Source organism: Protomyctophum parallelum (genome assembly GCF_964188405.1).
Source record: "Protomyctophum parallelum genome assembly, chromosome: 7".
Taxonomy (NCBI): Eukaryota; Metazoa; Chordata; class Actinopteri; order Myctophiformes; family Myctophidae; genus Protomyctophum; species Protomyctophum parallelum.
This window is the reverse complement of record NC_139705.1, coordinates 27,674,955-27,700,002: the sequence shown is the minus strand read 5'-3', so window position 1 is coordinate 27,700,002 and position 25,048 is coordinate 27,674,955. Positions and strand designations below refer to the sequence as shown.

Below are 25,048 nucleotides of genomic sequence, written 5' to 3'. Positions count from 1 at the left end.
CTCACTAGGCTATTTTAATATAAAATAGTGGTTAATGGGCTATGTTTTATAATAATAATCTAAGATCTGCAAATATAAAGTTTTAAAATAATTGTAGTGGAGTAAAGAAGTACATTTGCCTCTGATATGGTAGAAGCATAAATAATTGACAAATGAAATGACTCAAGTAAAAACTAAAATACCAAACAATTTAACTTAAAGCCTCACTATGTAACTATTTTTAGACCCTCTATATACCCCATATATTCAGCTATAGTGTAGATTTTCGTCTTACACAAACTCCCATTGACAATGAATGGAGAATTTACGTCATAATGTGGACGAGCAAATCGGCTATTTTGTCCTACACAAAGATTCAATTCCCATTGACAATGAATGGATAATGTACGTCTTTGTACGATGATACGATTATGGAGAATAAACTGACATTCTATGATGAATTATGGAGAATAAACTGACACTCTATGACTCCCCCATCCCCCCATCCACTCCCAGCTCTGTCACTGTATGCATTTTTTATATTTTACACAGTTATTAAACTGTGAATAAAAAACTAAATGTGTTGCTTCTACTTTCATTTAATTTTTATTATTATTTTTGCAAATAACATTTAAACTTCAGCGATGTAGCCTACATGAGCCATGTTCTGTTATTATGAAGGCCAGACATATCTATCTATCTATCTATCTATCTATCTATCTATCTATCTATCTATCTATCTATCTATCTATCTATCTATCTATCTATCTATCTATCTATCTATCTATCTATCTATCTATCTATCTATCTATCTATCTATCTATCTATCCATCTATCTATCTGCGCGCGCGCGCACACACACACACACACACACACACACACACACACACACACACACACACACACACACACACACACACACACACACACACACACACACACACACACACACACACACACACACACACACACACACACACACACACACTTATATTACACATTTATTTATTTGTCTGTCTGTGTTGACGATGAATCCTCTTGGAATGAATCCTCTTGAAATGAATAAGGTTGAGAGTCACTGACCCACACACTGCATGGGCTAAAAAACAAACACAAAAAACTACATTACCCATAATCCCACTGCAGCTTTATACGGAACTCAATCCCTATGTTTTTTACCCACACGATAGGAAGTGTCAGGAATTCGGATCCCCATGGAAACGGCGCACGGGGGGAACAAATGCATTCCCTCTCGGACAGGTACACGAGTTTATGTTCAACTATTTAACACAATATATAACATACAATGACCACAATAACAATGCAGGGTTTGAATGGCCGTGTTTACAGTGTTTACGTGGAGGGAGGGATTAATGTATAGTGGACTGACTCCTCCTCTCACTCAGACAGAACCAAACAAACAACAGAATGAATGTTGCTGTGCTTGACTGATGACTCGGTGATGGAATGGAAATAAACTTAACTTCATTCATTATAAATTATAAATCAAACCTGTTCATGATGACATATTAGTCAAGGATCAGGTTTCAGGTCAGGTCCGTCAGGAACAACACACATGACACGGCCGTGTGCGTCTTGCGCGTAAAAGGGGGATGATCGAGGTGCACAATATGCACCCATGCACACGATCAGAGCAATAACAACTAGAAAAAGTGCCCTTCTGGGCACAGGTCTCCACCAGGTTATCCACAGATCCGTGCAGTTCGAGGTAAAACACTTTTCGGCCAGTTATAGCGCCACCTTGAGGCTGAGTTGAAATTGTTCATGTGGCATTTCGTCCTCGGCCTAGTGGGAATGTGCGTGCACAATTTCACGGAAATCACGCGATGTGTTCATGATTTGCAGCATTTTGTTTGAAACTGAGCACTCCTGTGAACTTTGGAAGCCAATCTTAACCAATCAGGATGGAGTCTGAGAAATCTGAAAGACCCGTTTCGTTGAATGGCTCTAGAGAGACTGTGTACCAATTTGCGTGATGTTTGGACAAAATCTGTAGGTGTACTGTGCAAAAACTTGTTTTGCACAAAGCGGCCTCCTGGTGGCGCTATAACAGGCCGTTCTGGAAAGTTTGGGGCAGAGGTTCATCGTTGGCATCCAGGGAGTGTGTGTGCAAAATTTGGCATCGACCAGGTTAACGGTGGCCGAGATTAGCTGTTCACGGACACACGGACGGACACACACACGGACGGACGGACGGACGGACGGACGGACGGACGGACACACGGACGGACGAAGTGCAAAACATACTCTCCCCACATGCCTTCGGCCTGGTGGAGACAATAATCCACAGTGCAGCATCTCGTTAATCTTCTGAAAACAAACATATGATTTTATAGTGCCATTGATCGATATGGAATCGATATATTCACTGGAGATATGGTAGCCCTGAAACTAGGGTGCAGTTTCTTCATGACTCTCGCATGGATACGAGAGTCATGAACCATGGCTAGAGATATGGTAGCCTATGAATACACGCATGCTCAGAGGCATAAACCATAGCCTGCCACTCAGACTTTATTCAAATCGCCTGTCAAGGACATATTTTTAATGGTAGCGATTCAGGGCTGGAGCCAGGCTATAGACCTATAGATAGATTGCAAATTGCGGCTATATTATTAGCCGCAATTTGCAAGGTTTGTTTTATAGGTTTGTTGATTCTGTTGCAGTCTATAATACCAGCCATTGACAGCCCATTCATCCAAAGAGAAAAGTCATATCTGATTGTATTAAACGACATTAAACTCACCAACATTGCTGCTGTACAATTTACAATTTACAATTTACAATTTAGGCATTTAGCAGACGCTCTTAATCCAGAGCGACTTACATTTAAGCAAGAACAAAGCATGGGAATACATCACATAAAAAGCATTTATCATGAAACATGCGTAAGCTAAGAAAGTAACAGTGGAATATTTATATAGTGAAACTATACATACACTATACATATAAACTATACATCTTTACTACTATGCTATATATGTGTACTATGGCGTGCTATGACTACATACAATACAATTACAGTGCTGTCTACATAACATGCTATAAGTCTGTATCAAATGCTATATAATCCAACAGAAATGCTATCTAAGGGTTTAGGGTAAGTGCTAAGGGCCATGATGGAGTCTGAAAAGGTGGGTTTTCAGGCTACGGCGGAAGATTGGGAGTGATGCTGCAGTTCTGACTGCAATGGGAAGTGCATTCCACAGTTTTGGAGCCAGAAGGGAGAAGAGTTTGGGACGTGTGGAGCGTTGTCCCGGCGTTTTTAGTGAGGGTACTTCCAGCTTCCCTGCGTTGGCTGATCTGAGTGCGCGGGAGGGTTTGTAGGGTTCAATCATACTTGTAAGATATGGGGGAGCCATACCTTTGGTTGCTTTGAATGCCAGCATCAGAGTTTTGTATTCTGTGCGGGCAGCGACCGGGAGCCAGTGGAGGGAGCGGAGCAGGGGGGAGACATGTGAGAATTTTGGCTGGTTGAAGACCAAGCGAGCTGCTGCATTTTGGATCAGCTGGAGAGGCTTAAGTGCACATGCTGGTAGGCCAGTAAGGAGGGAGTTACAGTAGTCGAGTTTTGATAAGACTGTTGTCTGGATTAGGAGCTGGGCTGATTCCTGGGTGAGGAACGGTCTAATTCGTCGTATGTTATAGAGTGTGAACCTACAGGATCGAGTGACAGCTGTGATGTGAGGTTTGAACGAGAGCTGACTGTCCAGGACAACACCAAGATTCCTGGCTGTTGGGACAGACGTTACCAGGGCGTTGTCTACGGAAATAGTTAGCTCCCGCATAGGGCAGGACTTAGCTGGGAAGAAGAGAAGCTCAGTCTTGTCTGGGTTCAGCTTGAGATGGTTGGAGGACATCCACTGTGAGATGTCAGCCAGGCATGCAGTGATGCGCTCTTCCACCTGAGTGGTAGAGGGGGGGAAGGATAGGAACAGTTGTGTGTCATCGGCGTAGCAGTGATAGGATATATTGTGGGCAGAGATGATAGTGCCAAGGGATTTAGTGTACAGTGAGAAAAGGAGGGGACCAAGTACAGATCCCTGTGGGACCCCAGTTTGGAGGGTTCGGGGGGATGATAACAGACCTTTCCAGGAAACCTGGTAGGTCCGGTCGGTGAGGTAGGAGGAGAACCACTTTAGTGCCGTTCCACCAATGCCTAGCTCCGCTAGGGTGTCTAGGAGCAGCTGGTGGTTCACTGTGTCAAATGCTGCTGATAGGTCTAGGAGAATCAGTACTGCAGAGTGGGAAGCAGCTTGGGCAGCATGTAGTGCTTCTGTGACTGCCAGCAGGGCAGTTTCTGTGGAGTGGGCCTTCTTGAATCCGGACTGGTTGGGATCCAGCAGGTTGTTCTGTGAGAGATGGAGAGAGAGCTGTTTGGAGACGACACGTTCAATGGTTTTAGAAATAAATGAAAGGAGTGATACCGGTCTGTAGTTCTTGACATCTGAAGGGTCAAGGGTTGGTTTTTTGAGGAGTGGTGTTACTCTGGCTGACTTGAGGGCAGATGGGACGCAGCCTGAGGTTACTGAGGTGTTGATGATGGAGGTTGGTGGAGGCTGTATTAAGGTGAGGTTGAATTATCCTCTTTCTATCTAGTTTCATAAAAATCCACCTAGAGTAGACATATATGAACTACTTTCTCTCTGTGCAGGTGATAAAAGTGTTTTGGAAGCACTTGTTTTTTCATTAATGTAAACCTCCTACTGCCTCCTGCATTATGTGCAAATAGGTATATGCACTATGCAGGACTGTTGAGTATCTGAAATCACTCAAAACAAGCAGATTTAGTCATTGTTGAGCTTGTAGATTAGCTATATATTTTTTTCGAATAGTCAAAAATAAAATAAATGAAAACAAGTATAATTGAATACAAAAACGACCCCTCCCTCACACATTAGAAGGACAATATATCAGTCACCAGAATCAGGTATGTCTGTTTCCAATGACTCTTAACATTGTTAAAAATGGGAGTTGGAATAGTTGGATAATATCAAATTATATAAATGATGACTCAAGCAATAAATAAAAAAAAACTGTCTGAGGTGGTGGTGCATGTGCACGTGCACACAAACAACCAATAGTAAAGTGAAATACACCTTTGAGTGGTTGAACTGCCCACCTTGAGAGGCACTAGTAGTAGGGTATATGTTGTGGTTTGTGTCGGATCGATGAACTTGGGAAGCAGGATGTTGTGCAGACAACACAGACAGGTGTCTATTAATACCGCGCTAAAAGAGCTATTTACTGTCCGTTAACTGTGATCATGTAATCCTTGTTCTAAACACACACCGAAGTGGTCAGAGAGAGAGAGAGAGAGAGAGAGAGAGAGAGTGAGAGTGCATTCTGGCCTTGATAACGACGACTTCTCTATAACGATTTGTTTAATTGAGTCAAAGCAGAATACAGATTGAACCTGCATCTAGTTTTGTGTCATAGCCAGGATTGTAAAGCAGGCCTGTCTCCTCTCCTCTCCTGTCCTGTAGTTTGTTAGGTAGTTAGTATAGGTTGCACTGCTGCCATAGTGTGGATCCAGTGTTCATTCAGGGAGTGGTAGTTTGGTAGTTCTAGGTGACGGTGTCATTCTGGAGCGGTCAGGCCGTCGACACTCCTTCTCAGAGGCAGACATGAGTCTGCTCGGCGGAGCCAGAATCTCTGGCCGCTGGTCCCTGCTGCCTGAACGCAGGTAAGACCTAAGGACGATTCTACAAATGCCTTCTAAATCCTGAATCCTAAATTTCTGAAAAACCCTATGTTTCTAACTTTCTGTCAGTCGTTCTTGCATTTTCATGTCAAGGACCCCCAAAAATATATGTATTTGGCTGCCGACCACCATATGAAAATATGGTGTTCCAGGAACCCCTCAGAAGCAAAGATATGAGTTCAAAACGTTCGCTCTGAAAGAATATATATTCAATGATTTGCGCCACATTTAGGCCTAAGGCCGATTCTAAAAACGCCTTCTAAAGCCTGACCTGAACTTCAAATATTTATATAGCAGCATCAAAAAAATTACATTTTTGAATACTGTACATACTGTACAGAACCCAAATATGGGTTCCCGGCCTGAGGGGGTAAGACACCAAAAGGGGTTCCCGCCCAGAATGGGTTAAAAAAAAATAGCAGATATACCGCGCTACGAGGTTGTAGATCTTCTATTTTTCAATAGCTAAAGTATGACATAATGCTTAAAACACCAAAAGGTGTTCCTGCCCAGAATGGGTTAAGGGTTTCATGACATTAATTTCATTTATTTAAATTTTCCTTTTTTTCTTTTAGGTTTTATGACCTCAATTACACCCACACACAACCTGAACTTTGAACATTCAGTGGGTTTTCTGTGGTCTGGGGTTTTCTCTGTGTGTTCTGAAGCCTTTTGAGCTGCAATGAAAACAGGCAAACATCCCTCAACAGTGACATCTGCTGGGCAAATCCCATTGTCGTATATGGGATTTGTGGACTCTTACATCACAGTCCACAGGAAAATCAGAGCACTTGTTTGAGCCAGAAAACCCCAGACCACAGCACATCTGAAGGGTTTTTTGGGTGCAATTGAGCTCAGAAAACCTTGGAAAATAAGAAATTACAAAAACGTCCCTTTAAAGTTCTCAGTTGCCACCGCTGATTAAAGTCATGTGGATTCTATCAAAGACGATATGGAAGCACCGGCGAAAAAAGCCAATCTACAAGAGAGCTTCAGAGTCAACTAAAATCTCATGATACTTAGTCAAATAAAACTAGACTAACATTTCGGATGACTAAAGTGACTAAAGTATTTTATTCAAAAGACTATGACTAAAAACTAAATCCAAATTTTCCATCAAAAGTAACACTGTGATGTATACTGAAGAAGACTTCCACACTAATGCTGTTACCAATGCCAGTACTTTTCATTGTGATAACGTTTACTATACGGAACACAATACATTGATTGATCGTTATAATAAATTTAAGCTTGCTCTGAAAACGAAATGCATCTGAAAACTCATCATTGTCCTAACATGGCTATGTTAACAGGCTGTGTTAAGTGGTCTTATGGGTGGGCAGCGGATACTTTAGAGTTTAGACTAGAGGAACTGGTTCGCAAACACTGGGTCGGGACACATTTGTAGTCCGTGGACTAGTAAGAATCCCATTTATTTTACCTGCATTTAAAAAAATATCTTTAGGCTATAAGTTTGGGAACCACTGCTTTAGAGATTTGATCTTCAAGTGGGCCCGGTCTTAATTCTGTCTGTCTGTCTGTCTGTCTGTCTGTCTGTCTGTCTGTCTGTCTGTCTGTCTGTCTGTCTGTCTGTCTGTCTGTCTGTCTGTCTGTCTGTCTGTCTGTCTGTCTGTCTGTCTGTCTGTCTGTCTGTCTGTCTGTCTGTCTGTCTGTCTGTCTGTCTGTCTGTCTGTCTGTCTGCCTGCCTGCCTGCCTGCCTGCCTGCCTGCCTGCCTGCCTGCCTGCCTGCCTGCCTGCCTGCCTGCCTGCCTGCCTGCCTGCCTGCCTGCCTGCCTGCCTGCCTGCCTGCCTGCCTGCCTGCCTGCCTGCCTGCCTGCCTGCCTGCCTGCCTGCCTGCCTGCCTGCCTGCCTGCCTGCCTGCCTGCCTGCCTGCCTGCCTGCCTGCCTGCCTGCCTGCCTGCCTGCCTGCCTGCCTGCCTGCCTGCCTGCCTGCCTGCCTGCCTGCCTGCCTGCCTGCCTGCCTGCCTGCCTGCCTCCCTCTCGTGTATTTGTATAGCGGCAGCGGGGGTGACGACTCGTTGGACCGGCTCCTCCCCCCGGTCGGCGGGGCACCGCCGCGCAAGAAGAGCTCCGCCTCCATGAGTGCGTCGGAGCCGCCCATCCTCCGCACGGGAACGCGCACCATCTACACGGCGGGCCGCCCGCCCTGGTACAACGAGACCGGGGCGCACTCCAAGGACGCCTTTGTCATCGGTGGGTGTACAGCAGTAGGTTCCCAAAAGTAGCTACCCGATGCTAACGCAAATAGCATTATGGCTTGATCGATCGAAAGCACTATAAAAGCGCAATTGCCATTGATCTACGGCAATGGCGTTAAGCGTAGCATTAAATAATAGGCTTTAATTGACCTAGATCTACGGCAATGGAGCGGAGGGTTGAATATATATATTCGCCTCGGTTCGTCTCGTTTGTGCTGAGCCAGGCCGCGCTGCGCCCGTTCGCGCAATTCTCGCCTTTGCATTGACTTTGTATTTAATCGCGCCGCTTTAACCATCCAGGTCTGAACGCACCTTTAAGGGGTCCCCAGCTAAATGATGACCAGCGGTTCCATTTGTACACTCTCAGAGTTAAATTAACTTTGATTTTACAATATAAATTGGGCAGTCCTAGAGATAGAAATGCCATTAAATGAGGAGTCCGTAGCCTAATTCATCTGGGGGTCCTTGAAATTAAACGGGTTGAGAATCACTGCTAGAGCCGTAAAGATGTTCTCTTATGGGGGGTCCCTCCATGGCATGTCTTTTCAAATGGGGGGGGGGGGGGGGGGGGGAGGGGCGTCCACGGGCCAATTACTGTCAATTTAGGGGTCTTTGAAGTGAAAAAGTTTGGGAACCAGAGGCTACAGTACCACGCTTTTAGCCTCGGTACCCAGGCAGCCTGGGCCAAGCTGTTATTATCCTTCGCGTTCAGCTCAACACATTTTCAAAATAACCCTACATTGCCTCCAATGAGTCGGTCGGTGTTAGCTTGCCACCATTGGTGTGTGAATGCGGGAAGTGAGGGCGCTGGCGTCGACTGTTCGCCGCTTCACCTCTCAATGTATGGATGAACAATTGTAAATCGCTTTACTTGGAAAAGCGCTATAAAAATGCAATTCATTATTATTATCTGTATGTATATATTCTCTACAGGACTGTGTGGAGGCAGCGCTTCAGGGAAAACCACCGTAGCCAATAAGATCATTGAGGCTTTGGACGTGCCGTGGGTTGTCCTGCTGTCTATGGACTCGTTCTACAAGGTGAGATATTAAATAAAAGGTGCTAGAGTGCCAAGCCAGACGAGGAAGAGTTTACTCCCTCATCTGAAATGCGGGAGTTTAAAACTCCCACATTTCATTCCCCCCCCCAGGTGTAACGGTGTATGAGTGTGTGTGTGTGTGTGTGTGTGTGTGTGTGTGTCTGAATGGGTGAATGTGTGTGTGAATGGGTGAATGTGATGCACAATTTATGTGTAAAGCACCTTTGGATAAAAGGCGCTATATAAATGCACCATTTGTTTTACCATTTTATTATTGACCATTATTTTGTCGCTGCAGGTGTTGTCGGCGGAGGAGCAGTCGTTGGCGGCCAGTAACGACTACAACTTTGACCATCCCGGAGCGTTCGACTTTGGGCTGCTGGTCCCCACGCTGAGGAAACTCAAACAGGGCAAGAGCGTAAAGATCCCAGTGTACGACTTCACCACGCACGGACGACACAAAGACTGGGTGAGAGTGGGCTTTCACTTCTAGTGATTTTTACTCGTTGACTAGTTGCCTTTAAAAAAACGTGTGATTCATGAGTCCTAAGGTCAAGGACCCCTTACCCCTTGGGGCGGCTGTGGCTCAGGAGGCAGAGTGTCCTTAGGCAAGAAACTGAACCCCCCCCACATTGCCTCCAATGAGTCGGTGGGTGTGAGCTCGCCACCATTGGTGTGTGAGGAAGTGAGGACGCTGCTGGGGTCGACTGTTCGCCGCTTCACCTCCCAATGAATGAACCATTGTAAAGCACTCTGAATGCTTGGAAAAGCACCATAAAAATGCCATTCATTACCTGCTGAGAGAGATGTCCTCTTCCTTCCATCCTGACTTCCTTCCTTCACAGGTTTTAACAAATAATTATACTAATTAATGTGCACGTGGGCTCACTGGACACTCTGCTACAGCTGTGGGTCTCAAAGTGCGGTCCAGGGACCCTCGTGGGTTCCTTGAGGGGGTTCCAATTGGCCCTTTACAGGTGTGTAACTGTGAGTGTACAAATATAACCAAATGGACCCATAGGTGTCCATTTGTGCATTCAGAGTTATGGGGGTCTTTGAAATTAAAACGTTTGAGAACCATTCTGCTACACTAAATGGAACAAACAGAGCCTTAAAAAATAGTATAATTGGCCAGACCTGTGAAGGAAGTAAGGAAGAGGCCAAATTAATTTCCAATATGGCTGCCGTGCATAGAATGTCACCACTGACATAGAAACAGGATTCAGAAGCCAAGTGGGTTAATTAACTGTACCAAACTGTTTCACAGTAAATTTTGAGTCTGCTTGGAGAATAACCGCGTCCTTTCCTTCCCTCTGCACAGAAAACGGTGTACGGAGCCAGTGTTGTCATATTTGAAGGCATTATGTCCTTCGTCGATAAAGAACTGCTTCAGGTAAGTAAGTCGGTGTGACACTTCCTTTAGTTTTCTTATTCTTTTTACTTTAGAAAAACCTGACTTGACTTGTTCATCATATAGACGCCTTAACAGACAACGTCACGCTGATAAGCACCAGCATGCGTGCACAGGCCGGCAGTACAAGAACCCTGCCTCTCATGAAATGCAATGGAAAAGTTCTAGCTGCACTCACGTGTAAAAAATGCCCCATCAAACTTTCAGATGCTTTTCTTTCTTCCAGTGTCGAGGAAGAATGATTTGGATTTTTATTGTGATCTCTCACAAATATATAATGCATGCTGTGTGTGAACAATAATAGCAATTCAAAGCAGTTGTCCTCAAAACCACACCTCCAGTCGCTGTCATAAAAACGGGAGGTGCGCTCATAATCACGGCAGCAGAGCCTGTTTGTCCATCATGTATAATTTATGCTTCGTCCCACGATGGCGTCGCGCACACAGACCCCTATCCTCACAACAGTGGCTCCCGCGATGCGATGTGAGCTTGTATATCAGCTGTTCTCTGCGTGCAATACTGTTGCGCAATGAAGTATAAATGTCTCCTAGGGTGCACCTCACTAGCCAACACACAAGAGGAGGTTGAATGAATTGAAACCAGTGCTCCCCAAAACAACAGATTTGGAGATCTGTTGGGAATTGATTACATGAAACAGTCACCCGTGCGACCAGTCTCAATGTTTGTAAACGAATAATTGGTCTATACGGTCAAAGATTTGCGCCACATTTTCACAAAAAAAAAAAATCTACGAGCTTGTAGATCTGCTATTTTTCAATAGCTTAAGTGTGATAAAGAACTGTCTGCTTCAGGTAAGTCTGTGTGACACTTTTTTAAAACTTTAAAACTTTTGAAAAACGTGACTTGACTTGTTCATCCTGCGTGAAACGACAGTTTGTCTTTGTTGATTAATTGTCAAAACAAATTATGGTGTTTAATGATTTAATTGCGTTTTGGGGATTGAACGTTGGAACGTTGATAGAAAATTCATGTTGGCCTTGTATGCTTTGTTTAAAGATGGAGTGCTGTGATTTTTTTTAACTTTTTTCCAATTTTTCATGTGTTTAAGAGGTGACAGTACTTCATTAGACCCCTTGGTGTGGTTGTTATGTGCAATGATGTCTTCCCTTTGTATTTAGGGTTTTTTCCTAGAGGCTGAAACCTTGACAGTCAAACGTGCCAATGAAAAAAAACAGTAATTTAGTGACATCACACTATCAGCCCCTCCCTTAACCCCTCCCCCTTTATCATACAACTACAGCTGTGGGTGCTGCTTCAGTTCAAGTGGATCACCACCCATCACCACCCACCAGGCAAACCAGGCATACTTAATGAACTGGTGGGGGTGCCCACATAAACATGACATTTTAACAAATACTGTACACCTTTTTGAAAAAGATCTTCCTCCTTGTATAATAACAACAATAAAAAAATCACCGCACTCTTTAAACAGATGACAAATAGCTTATTATCATAGCAGATCTACAAGCTCACAAGCGTTGTGAGCATTACTTGTAGATCGGCTATTTTTTGCATGCAACCAAGTGCAAAATCTGGCATTTTTACGACAGCATCAAGGCCCGCCAAAATACATTTCTGTTGACCAAATCAACTGTAGATGAAAAATAAAAAACACTAAACCATTTCAGATGACTAAAATGTGACAAAAAATATCAATGAAATTGTATTCAAAAGACTACAATTAAATCAATAGTTCCTGTGAAAATCAACAGTGACAGTGTCATCATCAATGAGTTAATGATGATGAAATCCATGACTGTTGATGTTATAATTATGGTGAATCCATGACTGTTGACTCATTTAGACCTGAGGACGATTCTACAAAATGTCTTCTTGCTTTAAAACTCCAAAGGGGTGTTCCCGTCCTGAATGGGTTATAATATTATAATGGCGGTGATGCATGCTGTTGTGTCGCTGTAGCTCCTGGACATGAAGATCTTCGTGGACACGGACTCGGACATCCGTTTGGTGCGTCGCCTGCGCAGGGACATCACGGAGCGCGGGCGGGACATGGAGGGCGTCATAAAACAGTACAACCAGTTCGTGAAGCCGGCCTTCGAGCAGTACATCGAGCCCACCATGAGGCTGGCGGACCTCGTGGTGCCAAGAGGTAAAGTAAGATCATTATCGGCACATGGGTCAGTCATGGAAATGCCTGACCTTTAACCAGCTCCTGTATCCCCTCCACCCCCCCTGATCATTAACCCTTTACTTGCCTGGCCAAAACTCACTGTTTATAAGGGGCTGTTATTTAAGGATATTAACCTGGAGCTCATTATAATTGGCGATTCAACCACAAGAGACATTGTAATCCCAGGTGGGGATCACCTTTTGTCTCCCGGGCGGTAGAATTACAGATGTCTCCAAATTAGCACCTATTATTATCGACCTCTACCCCTCTGCCCACACTGATTTTGTTCACATCGGAACGAACAGTGTCTTGGATCTGCAATCAGCCAAACACAGACTAGACTTAGAAGAAATTGCCACCAGCATTGAGTGTCTCAACAAAACCTGTGTTTTCTCTGGTCCCATCCCTGCCCCGTCCAAGAGCACTGAGCACTTTAGCAGGCTCCACAGTCTGCAGGAATAGCTAAGAGAATTTTGTATTGCAACTGGGCATGGCTTCATTGACAATTTCGATACTTTCTGGACTAGAAACAACCTTTACAAACCGGATGGACTACACCCTAACACTACAGGCATTAGACAGCTCACCATGAATTTCATCCGCCATGTTGCCTTCAAGAAATGATGCCTGTTGCAGCATGATTCCACTATAGACCCTATACCCTGCAATAATGAGCGTCCTCCTGAGAATCATGCTGATATTCCACTCTCCCTTTCTATCCCTTTTGACCTCTTGACCCCTGACTCCACATCCCTCTCCTGCCCTCTGCCCATCACCGTTCTTATCAGGACTAGACACACTTCATTAAATTTCAATTCCACTCCACGCACAGTCATTCCATCAAACCTCAGTCACATTCCTTGCCTCCCTTTAGCCCCTCCCACTAAGTCTGTTCCACTTAAAATGGTCTTAATCAATGTGAGGTCAGTCTGCAACAAGCCTTTTGTTATAAGCAGGGCTGGACTGGCCACAGGTCGTACCAGGCATATTCCCGGTGGGCCGCGACCGTAGGGAGCCGTCATGATTTAAAAAAAAAATTCTATCATCAATAGCTCACTAGCCTCAACCCTTATTAAAAAAACAAGTCTAGATCCGTTAGTCCTCGATAATTATAGGCCAATCTACAAACTCGCCTTCATCTCTAAAGTATTAGAAAAATGTCAAATGTCAAATCTGTTATTTGACCTTCTTGATTATGTTGTTCTTATCGCTTGTTGTACTATTTTTCCGTATCATTACACTGTCCTGTTTTAATTTGATAGATTGTATTGTGTCCATTGTACAGCACTTTGTAACCTTGTTAAGAAAGGTGCTTTATAAATAAAATGTACTTACTTACTTGTGTTGTAACAATTTTTATTTTGAAAAGTTACTGTAAATTATAGTACTTATTTTCATTATCTTAATTAGCTCTCTCTGTGTGTGTGTGTGTGTGTGTGTGTGTGTGTGTGTGTGTGTGTGTGTGTGTGTGTGTGTGTGTGTGTGTGTGTGTGTGTGTGTGTGTGTGTGTGTGTGTGTGTGTGTGTGTGTGTGTGTGTGTGTGTGTGTGTGTGTGTGTGTGTGTGTGTCTCTGTCTCTGTCTCTGTCTCTCTCTCAGGAGGTGGTAACATGGTAGCCATTGACCTGATAGTTCAACATGTCCACAGTCAGTTGGAGGAGGTGAGTTGCTGGTTCCACAGCGCCACCATGTGGCTGCATGTTATGGTGATACTATATTTATAGGCATTTTTTAGAAATGCTGGTAGTGGAAATTAGGGATGTCCCGATAATAGCACACTCCTCACTCAAATGTGCACTTGCAGTTTGGGCAACTCGAAAGCAAATTCCACATGCCCCAACATTTTATTTACCTGCCATAGTGTCAACCACTCAACCCCTTACACTCCTGTGTCGGATCGGTGGTTAGACTGGCATATTCACCAATACCGATACTTTTCCGATGCCGATATAGTATCCGGAGATTAGGATTTAGAAGGCGTTTTAAATTGACATTTTGCTACTTTCAGCTTTGTAAAATGTTAATTTGTCATGAATGGTTGTATTCTCTCACCCTACTCCCTACATCAGGGGTTCTCAACCCGTGGCTCGCGACCCCTAGGGGGGGTCGCCAAATTATTGTGGGGGGTCCCCAAATTATAAAAAATAAAATATGGCTGGAAAATGGAAAATGGAAATGATAGTACACATAGTACAAGTCATGCATAAACTTTCCTTAATGATTATATCTGGTTTCAGTATTCATTTATGATATATATTCTCTAATATTAAGGTTATTTCTTTGGGGGGCGAGACATGGCCAAAGCATTTCCGGGGGTCCCCAGCCAAAAAGGTTGAGAACCCCTGCCCTACATGTACAATGTTAATTTGTCATGAATGGTTTCTCTTCTCTCTCACCCTACTCCCTACATGCAGCGTGAGCTCAGTGTCAGGTAGGATGCTGCTGACAGGTGGAATAATATATATATTATTCATTCATTCATTCATTCAAACCTTTATTTATTCTCGAGAGACATTGAGGTTTCCCTCATTTGCAGTGTCGTCGAGATACAGTACAACATAATGCAACATTGTCAAACCAATAAACAAAAACAACAAAACAGAACAGCAACATTTCCTCATTGTGTGTTCTAATACATGTTTAAAAACAGTTGCAGACACTTGGGGGTAAGTCTTCAATCAAAGATTTAAATTGACCGTATGTATTGGGAGAGCAGATCTTTAATTTAAGCTTTAAGTCATTCCACGTGGTATATATTATTAATAATAATAATTTGTTGTTTTTATCATTGTTGCAGACTAGTGGTTCTCAGACATCTTCATGTCAAAGACCCCCAAATGAACCATACCTTCAACCATACCATTCAATTCAATTTTATCAAAGTGTTAAATCACAACAAGTTGTCTCAAGACGCTCTATATGTAGAGCGACAAAGCACCCCTCGCCTTTTTCACACTTTGCAAGACGGGCCGCTCCAATGAACGGCAGCGGGCAATCGGTATTGATTTTGTCGACTAAAACTAAGAAGAAAAATGTTCGTCGACTACCTTTTTTCACTCACGGAAACGAAATTAAAACTAAGACTAAATATATTGACAATTTCGTCGACAAATAAAAACTAGACTAAAATGTTAGGAAGGGACTAGTGGACAAGAGATCCACTATAAGTGATTTTACACCTGGTTGCATGCGACGTGTAGTGAGCGTGTAGATCTGCTATTTTCAGCAAGTGTAAAAATCAGTCGTTACGACGGCATCAAGGCCCGCCAAAATACATTTTAGTCGACTAAATCAGCCGTAGATTTAGTCGACTAGTGACTAAAATGTGACTAAAACTAGAGGAAAACTATTCAAAAGACTGACTAAAACAAAAATAAAAAATTGCTGCCAAAAACAGCACTGCGGCCAATGAGGCATCCTTCTTTTTCTATCTATGGCTCGATGAAACGGTTAGAAGTCACATGACCATACTGACTCCTCCTCCTCCCCCACACAGGGCGGTGTTGGCGTCCGGCCAGCAGACTCAGCCCCTCCCCCAGACGCTCAGCGTGTTGGAGAGCACGCCGCAGGTTCGAGGCCTGCACACCATCATCCGGTACGTACCGTGAAGCAGTGGTTCTCAAACGTCTTCATGTCAAGGACCGATTGATTGATTGATTGAAATATTTATTAACAGTTTGTAGAATTTACAGTACATTTTAAGCACAAACTCAATACAAAGACTGTCAACTGTGAGTGGACGACCCAATTAAGCATTACACTTGTTTACAACAGGGTCCACATTGTTCAATTCATCAAAACATTTAAAGACATACAAACATTTAGAGACATACAAATAGACATTTCTATGTAGCTAAATTCATCATATGGGAAGCAAAAAAGGGAAAAGATACAATATACAGTGAGGGAAAATGGGGTGGGGGGGGTGGGGGTGATTCAGATTTTACAGAGGCCAGTTTCGAATTGCAGCCATCCGTAGGTGCCCTTTGAGAGCGGTTTTGAAGGAGTCAAGGGATTCACATGTCTTAATGACTGTTGGTAGGGCGTTCCACATTTTGGTGGCATAGGAGCGAAAAGAATTTAGTCCCTTGTTTGTGCCGAATCTGGGTTGTACATGGTTTGTTGCACTCCCTCTGGTGTTGTGGGTGTGGACTTCGTTTACATTAAGGAAGTATTTAGACAGGTACATGGGTATCTTGGTGGTGTATCGAATCTTGTGGACTAGACCCATTGCAAGATGCTGTACTCTGTCGACGACCCTAAGCCACCCCAGCCTGTCAAAGTGGGCAGGGGTGAGGTGGGTTCGGGGGGTGAGGCCAAGTAGGAGCCTGACCAGTTTGTTTTGGGAGGTCTGGAGCCTTGTTTTAAGGGCCTTTGAGGTGCTGTGGTACCAAGAGGTGGATGCATAGTCAAAGAAACCTTGTACGAGGGCTCCTGTTAAGGTCTTCAAGGTGTTTTTGCTGACCAGTGAGGAGATCCTGTAAAGGAATCTTGTTCTTTGATTGACTTTTTTGATTACGTTGGTGGCCATCTTATCACCGGAAAGATTGGCCTCCAGGATGGAACCTAGGTAGGTAATTTGATCTTTTCGTGTGATAATATTGTCACCCACTCTAACCAAGAAGCCATCTGCCTTGCTGAGATTACTATTTGATCCGAAGAGGATGGATTCAGTTTTTCCCAGGTGTAAGGATAGTTTGTTATCAGCGAGCCAGGTGCAGATTCTACCGAGTTCAGAGCTGAGGGTCTTTTCAACCTGCAGTTTGTTCCTGTCCGAGACCAGCAGTGCTGAGTCATCTGCGAACAGGAACAAGTTGCAGTCACAAGCTGAAGTCATGTCATTAACATATATTAGGAACAGTAAAGGCCCTAGTATGCTTCCTTGTGGGACGCCACAGCTCACTGGGAGGGGAGGGGACAGTGTTCCGTTCACCTCCACCGACCCCACACACTAATTAGCCTGCAGACCCCCATTTGAAAAGCTATGCCAGCGACCCCCCCATAATTATAAGAGGAAGATTTTTACGGTTCTAGTAGTGATTCTCAACCCGTTTAATTTCAAGGACCCCCAGTTTGACATGAATTAGTCTACGGACGCCCATTTAATGGCATTTCTAATCTCTGGGACCCCCAATTTATATTGTAAAATCAATGTTAATTTAACTGAGAGTTACAGACCCACAAGTGTCCATTTGGTTGAAAACTATAATTTAGCTGGGGACCCCCTGGAACTCCCTCAAGGACCCCTAGGGGTCCCCGGACCCCACTTTGGGAACCACTGCCGTAAAGTAAATGCAGCAGCCTACGTACCGTACGTAGGCTGCTGTATTTACAGTAACAAATCAAACTTTATAGCACGCTCAAACCCCAAAGGGCTGTACAGGTCAAGAAACAATACAACACAGCAATACAATAGGGATGTACGATATAATCGGTAGCATAATCAGAATCGGACAACATATCAGGCCTAAAAATGCAATATCGGTATCGGAACGGTCTCAAATAATCTAATAATAATTTATTTAATCAGTTTTCACCAGCAAAAAAAAGGAAAAATGTAAAAATTCATCAATGAGTTCAATTTAAATGAAAAGTGTCTAGTACCTCTAGTCTACAGAACCGTGGTTTTCAACCTGTTTCATTTCAAGGTCCATTATTTATTGACCACTATTTGATGAGATTTTAGCCTCTCAGACCCAAAACAAAATAATATTTCGTTATTGTTGGATAAGATTTTGTCCACAATTCCATGTTGTATTGATGTTGGTACCATTAAGAGAGATAACAGGCAAACGCTGATCAAAATAACTTAACCTCTAATTGTGTAGACCTTTTGTAAATTAAGTAATGCAGATGCTTAACAATAATTTAGCTCTTGAGATCGTAAAATTAAACCAATTTGGTTTAATTTTACGCTCTCAAGAGTTAAAGATCTAGAAGGGTCGATTTGGTTACCAACTTTCCATAATTTAGCTGGGGACCACCTGGGATCTCCTCAAGGACCACTGGTTGAAAACCACTGGCCTAGAACAAAAGCCAAATTTTAAAACTTGGAAAAGAGTATTATCTATTTATTGATTGATTGAATACTTTATTAACAGGCTTTGGGCCTAGGCCATATAGGGCCTATTCCATTGTGGTCCTAATATCGGAATTGGTCAGAATCGATATCGGCAGATATGACCCTGCAAATAATCGGATATTGGTCATAATGTCATAACCGTGCACCGCTAAATCAAACACAATAAAACGGGAGATGATCAAGTCCAAATTAAGTTAAAAAAAGCGCAAGTCAGAGTCAAATCATGAGGGTTATTTCCCAAATCTCCAATTTTCTGGCTAGTTTAAAGGCTGAATGTTCAGAAGAAGAAAATAATCCCACTTGTGAAGTGAGCCCACTGTGGCTGCCACATGATGTCACTGCTTAAAGAAGAATTCTATGCTAGAAGGCTTTCTTACCTTTATTTGTAGTTGTTACGTCCCCACCAAAGAGGTCCAGGTGTTATTTTATGCAAAAGTGCATTATTGGCTATTTCCCCTACCATAAGCCCTCAATGAATTCAATGTCACATTCATTGGTGTTGTGCTAATTTGCTTATTTCCATCGCTTAAAAATAATTTTTTTTGTATCCTCTCTTCATAATGTAAATAGTATCCCAAGCGGCACACTTTACTACTTATTTCAATGGAAATATGCGAATTAGCACAAAAATCCAACCCCTATTGAGGGCACTTTTGCACAAAATAACACCTGGACCTCTTTGGTGGACGTAACAACTACAAATAAAGGTAAGAAAGCCTTCTAGCATGGAATTCTCCTTTAAAGCAAACATTAAAAGTCCATAGACTTGGCTGCAATTTCTGAAAGCCTGATGTTGGAGGGGCCATAAAATATAATCACAAAGAATAGCCGGTTTTAATTCAGCTTGACTTTGGCTGTACTGCATGGTACTTTAGCACCCCCAAGAGGACAAGATCTTAACCGGCTAAAACAGCTCAAAATAAACTGACCACGCTGGTATTGAATCTGTGTCTCAAATCAAATGTCTAAATGTTTAAAATACAGTAAAAGAGCTGACACTTTAATAGACTTATTATCATGATCTTGCAAGGTATATAGATTTAAGATGGGCGAAATACTTTTCTGTACATGGTAGCGCTTTACCTTTGGAATGATATAGAATACAGACAGATAGACAGACAGACAGCAATACAAGATGTGTATTGTTCTATACTGTATTCTTCACATTAACCATATGCATTTTTGCTATGATGTTTCTTCTATGTAATTTTTGTTTTAAGGAACAAGGAGACCAGCAGAGATGAGTTCATCTTCTACTCCAAGAGACTGATGAGGCTGCTGATAGAACACGCTCTGACCTTCCTACCGTCTCAGGTGAGTTTATAGTTTCATTTTATAGATATTCCACTGTTACTTATGATTCTTGAAGTCTATTTTTATGTATTTGATGTATTACCATGTGTTGTTCTTGCTTACTGTAAGTCGCTCTGGATTAAGAGCGTCTGCTAAATGCCTAAATTGTTTATATATATACTCTGTTGTACAACGGTGTCACGAGCCAAAAAATAGCTGCTCTACAAGCTCACAACATGTCGCATTGTGGTGCTATGCGGCACCCAGATAGTGACTTTGTGTGTGTGTGTGTGTGTGTGTGTGTGTGTGTGTGTGTGTGTGTGTGTGTGTCCGTGTCCGTTAGTTGGTCGTTGTTTTTTTAGCTTGTTTGTTCGTTGGATTGTTTGATTGATTGATTGAATAACAGTTTGCAGATTGTCAGAGGCATGGTTTTCAATGATTGTTAATCGGATAACACAAAAAGCCCTGCAGGGGGATAGTTTCCACTGTGGTCCTGTGTGTTCAATTCACTAGGTTTTGTTTGTTTGTAACAGCCGTGCACCGTTCAGACTCCACAAGGTGAAGGCTACGAAGGTCGTACCAACAACGGGAAAGGGGTGAGTGACCGTTGTGATGTTGTTCTGACTCCACATGGTGCTGGAACGGACCCTCACAGGTCCATTTGGTTCCATTTGTACACTGTCCGTCAGAGTTATGGGAGGTCAAATGTAAAATGTTTTGAGAACCATAACGTGTGTGTCTCCTGTTATGTTGAACATACATGTGTAGAAGATGCCACGTGTCTATGTTATGTTCACAAAAAAAAACGTTTTAAGACCAGTCCGCACAAGTGCAAATCCTTGCAACATGCAACTCCTTCTCCCTGCAACATGCGCCACACGTTAAAAAATAGCAGATCTACAAGCTCGTAGTGCGGCACTCGGTGCCGCGCTATGAGCTTGTAGATCTGCTATTTTTCAAATGCTTAAAACACCAAAAGGGGTTCCCGTCCAACTGTTTTGTTGCAAGGAGTTGGGACTATAGTTGCGCATCGGTGCGGTCTGGCCTTAAGATGTTCATGTCGTGTGTAATGTGCAGACCACAGGCGTGCCTGTTGTGTTCATGGTGTGTGTGTGTGTGTGTGTGTGTGTGTGTGCGCGTGTGCGCGTGCGTGCGTGTGTGTATGTGCAGATCACCGGTGTGTCCGTTCTCCGGGCGGGGGAGACCATGGAGCCTGCTCTCAGGGCGGTCTGTAAGGATGTTCGCATCGGAAAGATCCTCATCCAGACCAACATGGACTCTGGAGAGCCTGAGGTTAGATCTATAAATCCTCATTCAGACCAACCTGAGGTTAGATCTCTAGATCCTCATACTCTGGAGAGCATGAGGTTAGATCTATAGATCCTCATATTCTGGAGAGCCTGAGGTTAGATCTATAGAAGAACTGCACAGATACATGAATGAACTGATAAGAACTCACACCTGCACTATTATGCTCGCATTGCACCTTCCTTAATCTGTTGTATGGAACATAGTCTACTTTGAAGTTGTTCGTTCACCTTCCTTAAGCTGTTATAAGCTGTATATATATGGAACATAGTGGCCTAATGTGAAGTTGTTTAAACAAAGTTCACCCAACTTTGCTACTACAGGGAAAACATACAGTATGCACATGTATATAATTATTACAATGATACATTTTTTGCTCTTTTTTGTCTGTCTGTCTCTCTCCATGGTAACCATCAGCTTCACTACCTGCGTCTGCCCAAAGACATCAGTGACGACCACGTCATCCTGATGGACAGCACTGTGTCCACGGGAGCCGCCGCCATGATGGCTGTGAGAGTTCTGCTGGTACGTACTGTAGATATATACATACACCATGACAGACTGTTAATGTCCTCTGTCCCCCGTAGGACCATGATGTCCATGAGGACAGTGTTAATGTCCTCTGTCTGTCTCTGTAGGACCATGATGTCCATGAGGACAGTGTTAACCCCCTAGTGGCCAATGACGTTATCTGCGTATTAAATCAACAAATCCCTCGTGGCCAGGGACGTAATTGACGTAATAGACGTACTGCCCTGTCAGTACGTCTTATTATAACAAAATAATGGAATTTTTAGACTTAAAAAAAATAATTATTACGTAATCTACCAAAAACCGGCCGAAAACCGCGCGATCGTGCACTATCGTGCACTATCGTGCACGCGCGCCGTCTCTATGTGAATCGCGGCAAAATATCTGACATTTCGAGATGTTCCTGGCCGTTTTTTAGCTTAATTTGACTAAGTTATGAAAAAGCTAGTGTTAGCTTAGCAATCCAGACAGCCAAGCTATCTGCTTGGGGTCAAACTACCCTTGGATGTTTACCTCCGATTGACAGGAAGTGATTTAGGCAGATTTGACTGTTTGGCCAAAATCAGCATAATGGTGCGTTCCCGCCATCTGGTGGCAATTCTGGGTATTACAGTGAAAACGAAAGTAAAAAGGGATCTAAATTATTTAGATCCCTGAGCTTTATTTTTGCATTAAAATGACGAATTAAGAAATGGGGCATTGGCCAGCATTGGCCAGCTTTGGTGACTTTTTGAATGGCAATCGAAAAATGTGAGATATGACCACAATGTCACGAAATGTCTTATTTTAGAGCTCCAAGTCTCTACTTTACAACGAAAAAAGAATTATGATTCTAGCAAGTTCCATCATTTACTTATAAGAATTTTAGTAGACCATGGTTTCAGTGAGGTGTACTAAAAGTAAGGTGTACTAAAATGCTTATAAGTAAACGAGGGAACATGCTAGAAACATAATTATTACATTGTGGTCATATCTCACATTTTTAGATTGCCATTCAAAAAGTCGCCAAATCTGGCCCAATGCACAATAAGATGTTATTAAATCTAGCAATAATAAGAGGGTTAATGTCCTCTGTCTGTCTCTGTAGGACCATGATGTCCAGGAGGACAGGATCGTGCTGGTCTCTCTGCTCATGGCAGAGCTGGGCGTTCACTCGGTGGCGTACGCCTTCCCTCACATCAAGATCATCACCACGGCCGTGGACAAGAGTCTGGACGACTGGCTGCACCTCATCCCCGGCATCGGTGCGTATGTAGTGGTCATATCGTCCCTGGCATCGATATGTTTGTGTGGTGGTGTCCGTATCGTCCCTGGCATCGATATGTTTGTGTGGTGGTGTCCGTATCGTCCCTGGCATCGATATGTCTGTGTGGTGGTGTCCGTATCGTCCCTGGCATCGATATGTCTGTGTGGTGGTGTCCGTATCGTCCCTGGCATCGATATGTCTGTGTGGTGGTGTCCGTATCGTCCCTGGCATCGATATGTCTGTGTGGTGGTGTCCGTATCGTCCCTGGCATCGATATGTCTGTGTGGTGGTGTCCGTATCGTCCCTGGCATCGATATGTCTGTGTGGTGGTGTCCGTATCGTCCCTGGCATCGATATGTCTGTGTGGTGGTGTCCATATCGTCCCTGGAAAACACATAAAAACACTGCAGTGTATTATAGCTTACAGAATATTCTGTCTGTCTGTCTGTCTGTGCCGTAAACATGGAGTGCTGTCACTGTGTGGGGACTGGGGAGCAGGGACTTTCATCTCGATAAACTTGTAAACATTTTGCGCTGCTGTCTGTTATATCAGTGCTCTCAGCGCTGTGCCTCCATGCCCAAAAGTGCGTGGCTGCATGCGTATAGTGAGAGAGCTGGGGGATGCAAGAATCCCAAAATCTCCGCCCATACGCATGAGTCTACCGAAGTATTGGGTGGGAATGTGACCTTAATTATACTAATGATCTGAGTCAGAGTCAGTGTTAATGATACTAATGAAGGCTCTGTTCCATTCTGGTCAAACAGAGTCAGTGTTAGTGATGGTAATGAAGGCTCTGTTCCATTCTGGTCAAACAGAGTCAGTGTTAATGATAGTAATGAAGGCTCTGTTCCATTCTGGTCAAACAGAGTCAGTGTTAATGGTACTAATGAAGGCTCTGTTCCATTCTGGTCAGACAGACTCAGTGTTAATTATACTAATGAAGGCTCTGTTCCATTCTGGTCAAACAGAGTCAGTGGCTACGTTTACATGAGCAGTTAAATCCCCTTTTCATTCCGAATAGAATTTCAATCCTATTAAACGTTGTTATGTAAACACCTACAAAAACTTACATCCGAATGAAAACGCTCGATGCGATCTAAAAACCATTCCGATGTCACTGGCCCGATTACTCCGATGTTCAATGCGATTGAAAGAAAATTGGACTCATGTATACACTAATTCGGATGTAAGTTCATTCTGGTCTTTCTGAGCATGCTCCAAGGCGCTCATATCCAAGGCGCGCCGAGGAGTTTGCACATAGAGCGCGTTATTTCGTTCCTTTTTTCAGATCCACAAAAAAACGTGGAGCAGCAGCAGATGACGATAACCCTGATCTGTGTGTATGTATGTGTGTGTGTGTGTGTGTGTGTTCAACGGTCTCTCTCTCTCTCTCTCTCTCTCTCTCTCTCTCTCTCTCTCTCTCTCTCTCTCTCTCTCTCTCTCTCTCAAAAATAACGAGCGACCCGATACAATAATAATCAGTGTTGCGTGCCCTGGCCGTGCTGTAGATAATAAAGTACAAATAAAAACGAGATGATCACCTTCCCAGCGGAGAAGCGGAGCCGCAGCGGGTGGGGAAAAAAAGACGGTAAACATATTTGCCCGTCCCTATCCAACCAGCAGCCTCAAAGCTACTGCGGAATGAAATGATGGGATTTCAAAGTATCGTCTTTCGTGTGACAGTCTTTCGTGTGACCCTGACAGACAGAGTCAGGGTCAGGTATTTAAATACCGCCCGCAACATTTGCGTTGGGTCCCGTGGGCTCCCGCTCCAGGGCTCTATTCCAAATGGCCCCGTACGGGTGTGTATATTTGTGTGTATTCATAGGTCATGTTTATGTGATTCCAGGGGACTTTGGGGACCGGTACTTTGGGACGGACGGATCTGACAACTGGAGTGAGGAAGAGCCGTCATGTTAGCAACACACAGTTAAAGGTAGTCTAAGTGATATTTGGTTATTAAAAGTCTTAAATATCTCGAGTTTCACCTTTTAAGTAAGCTTTTTGTTTTAAATTTAAAAAGAATATCACTTATTTTCGTCCACCGTCCACCATGCAAATGTT

At 43.4% G+C, this 25,048-nt stretch overlaps 1 protein-coding gene across 1 annotated transcript; it reads left to right on the top strand.

Moving 5' to 3' along the window:
- Positions 1-5,627: 5,627 nt before the first annotated feature.
- On the top strand, positions 5,628-24,904 carry uckl1a (uridine-cytidine kinase 1-like 1a; the record flags this gene model as incomplete). Its single annotated transcript, XM_083768308.1, has 15 exons — positions 5,628-5,686; positions 7,722-7,918; positions 8,857-8,963; positions 9,261-9,431; positions 10,284-10,355; positions 12,315-12,504; positions 14,123-14,184; positions 14,938-14,954; positions 16,020-16,118; positions 19,826-19,919; positions 20,432-20,494; positions 21,069-21,191; positions 21,624-21,731; positions 22,825-22,981; positions 24,834-24,904. The coding sequence occupies 15 exons, from the start codon at positions 5,628-5,630 to the stop codon at positions 24,902-24,904; spliced, it is 1,590 nt and encodes a 529-aa protein (XP_083624434.1).
- Between the last annotated feature and the right edge of the window lie 144 nt (positions 24,905-25,048).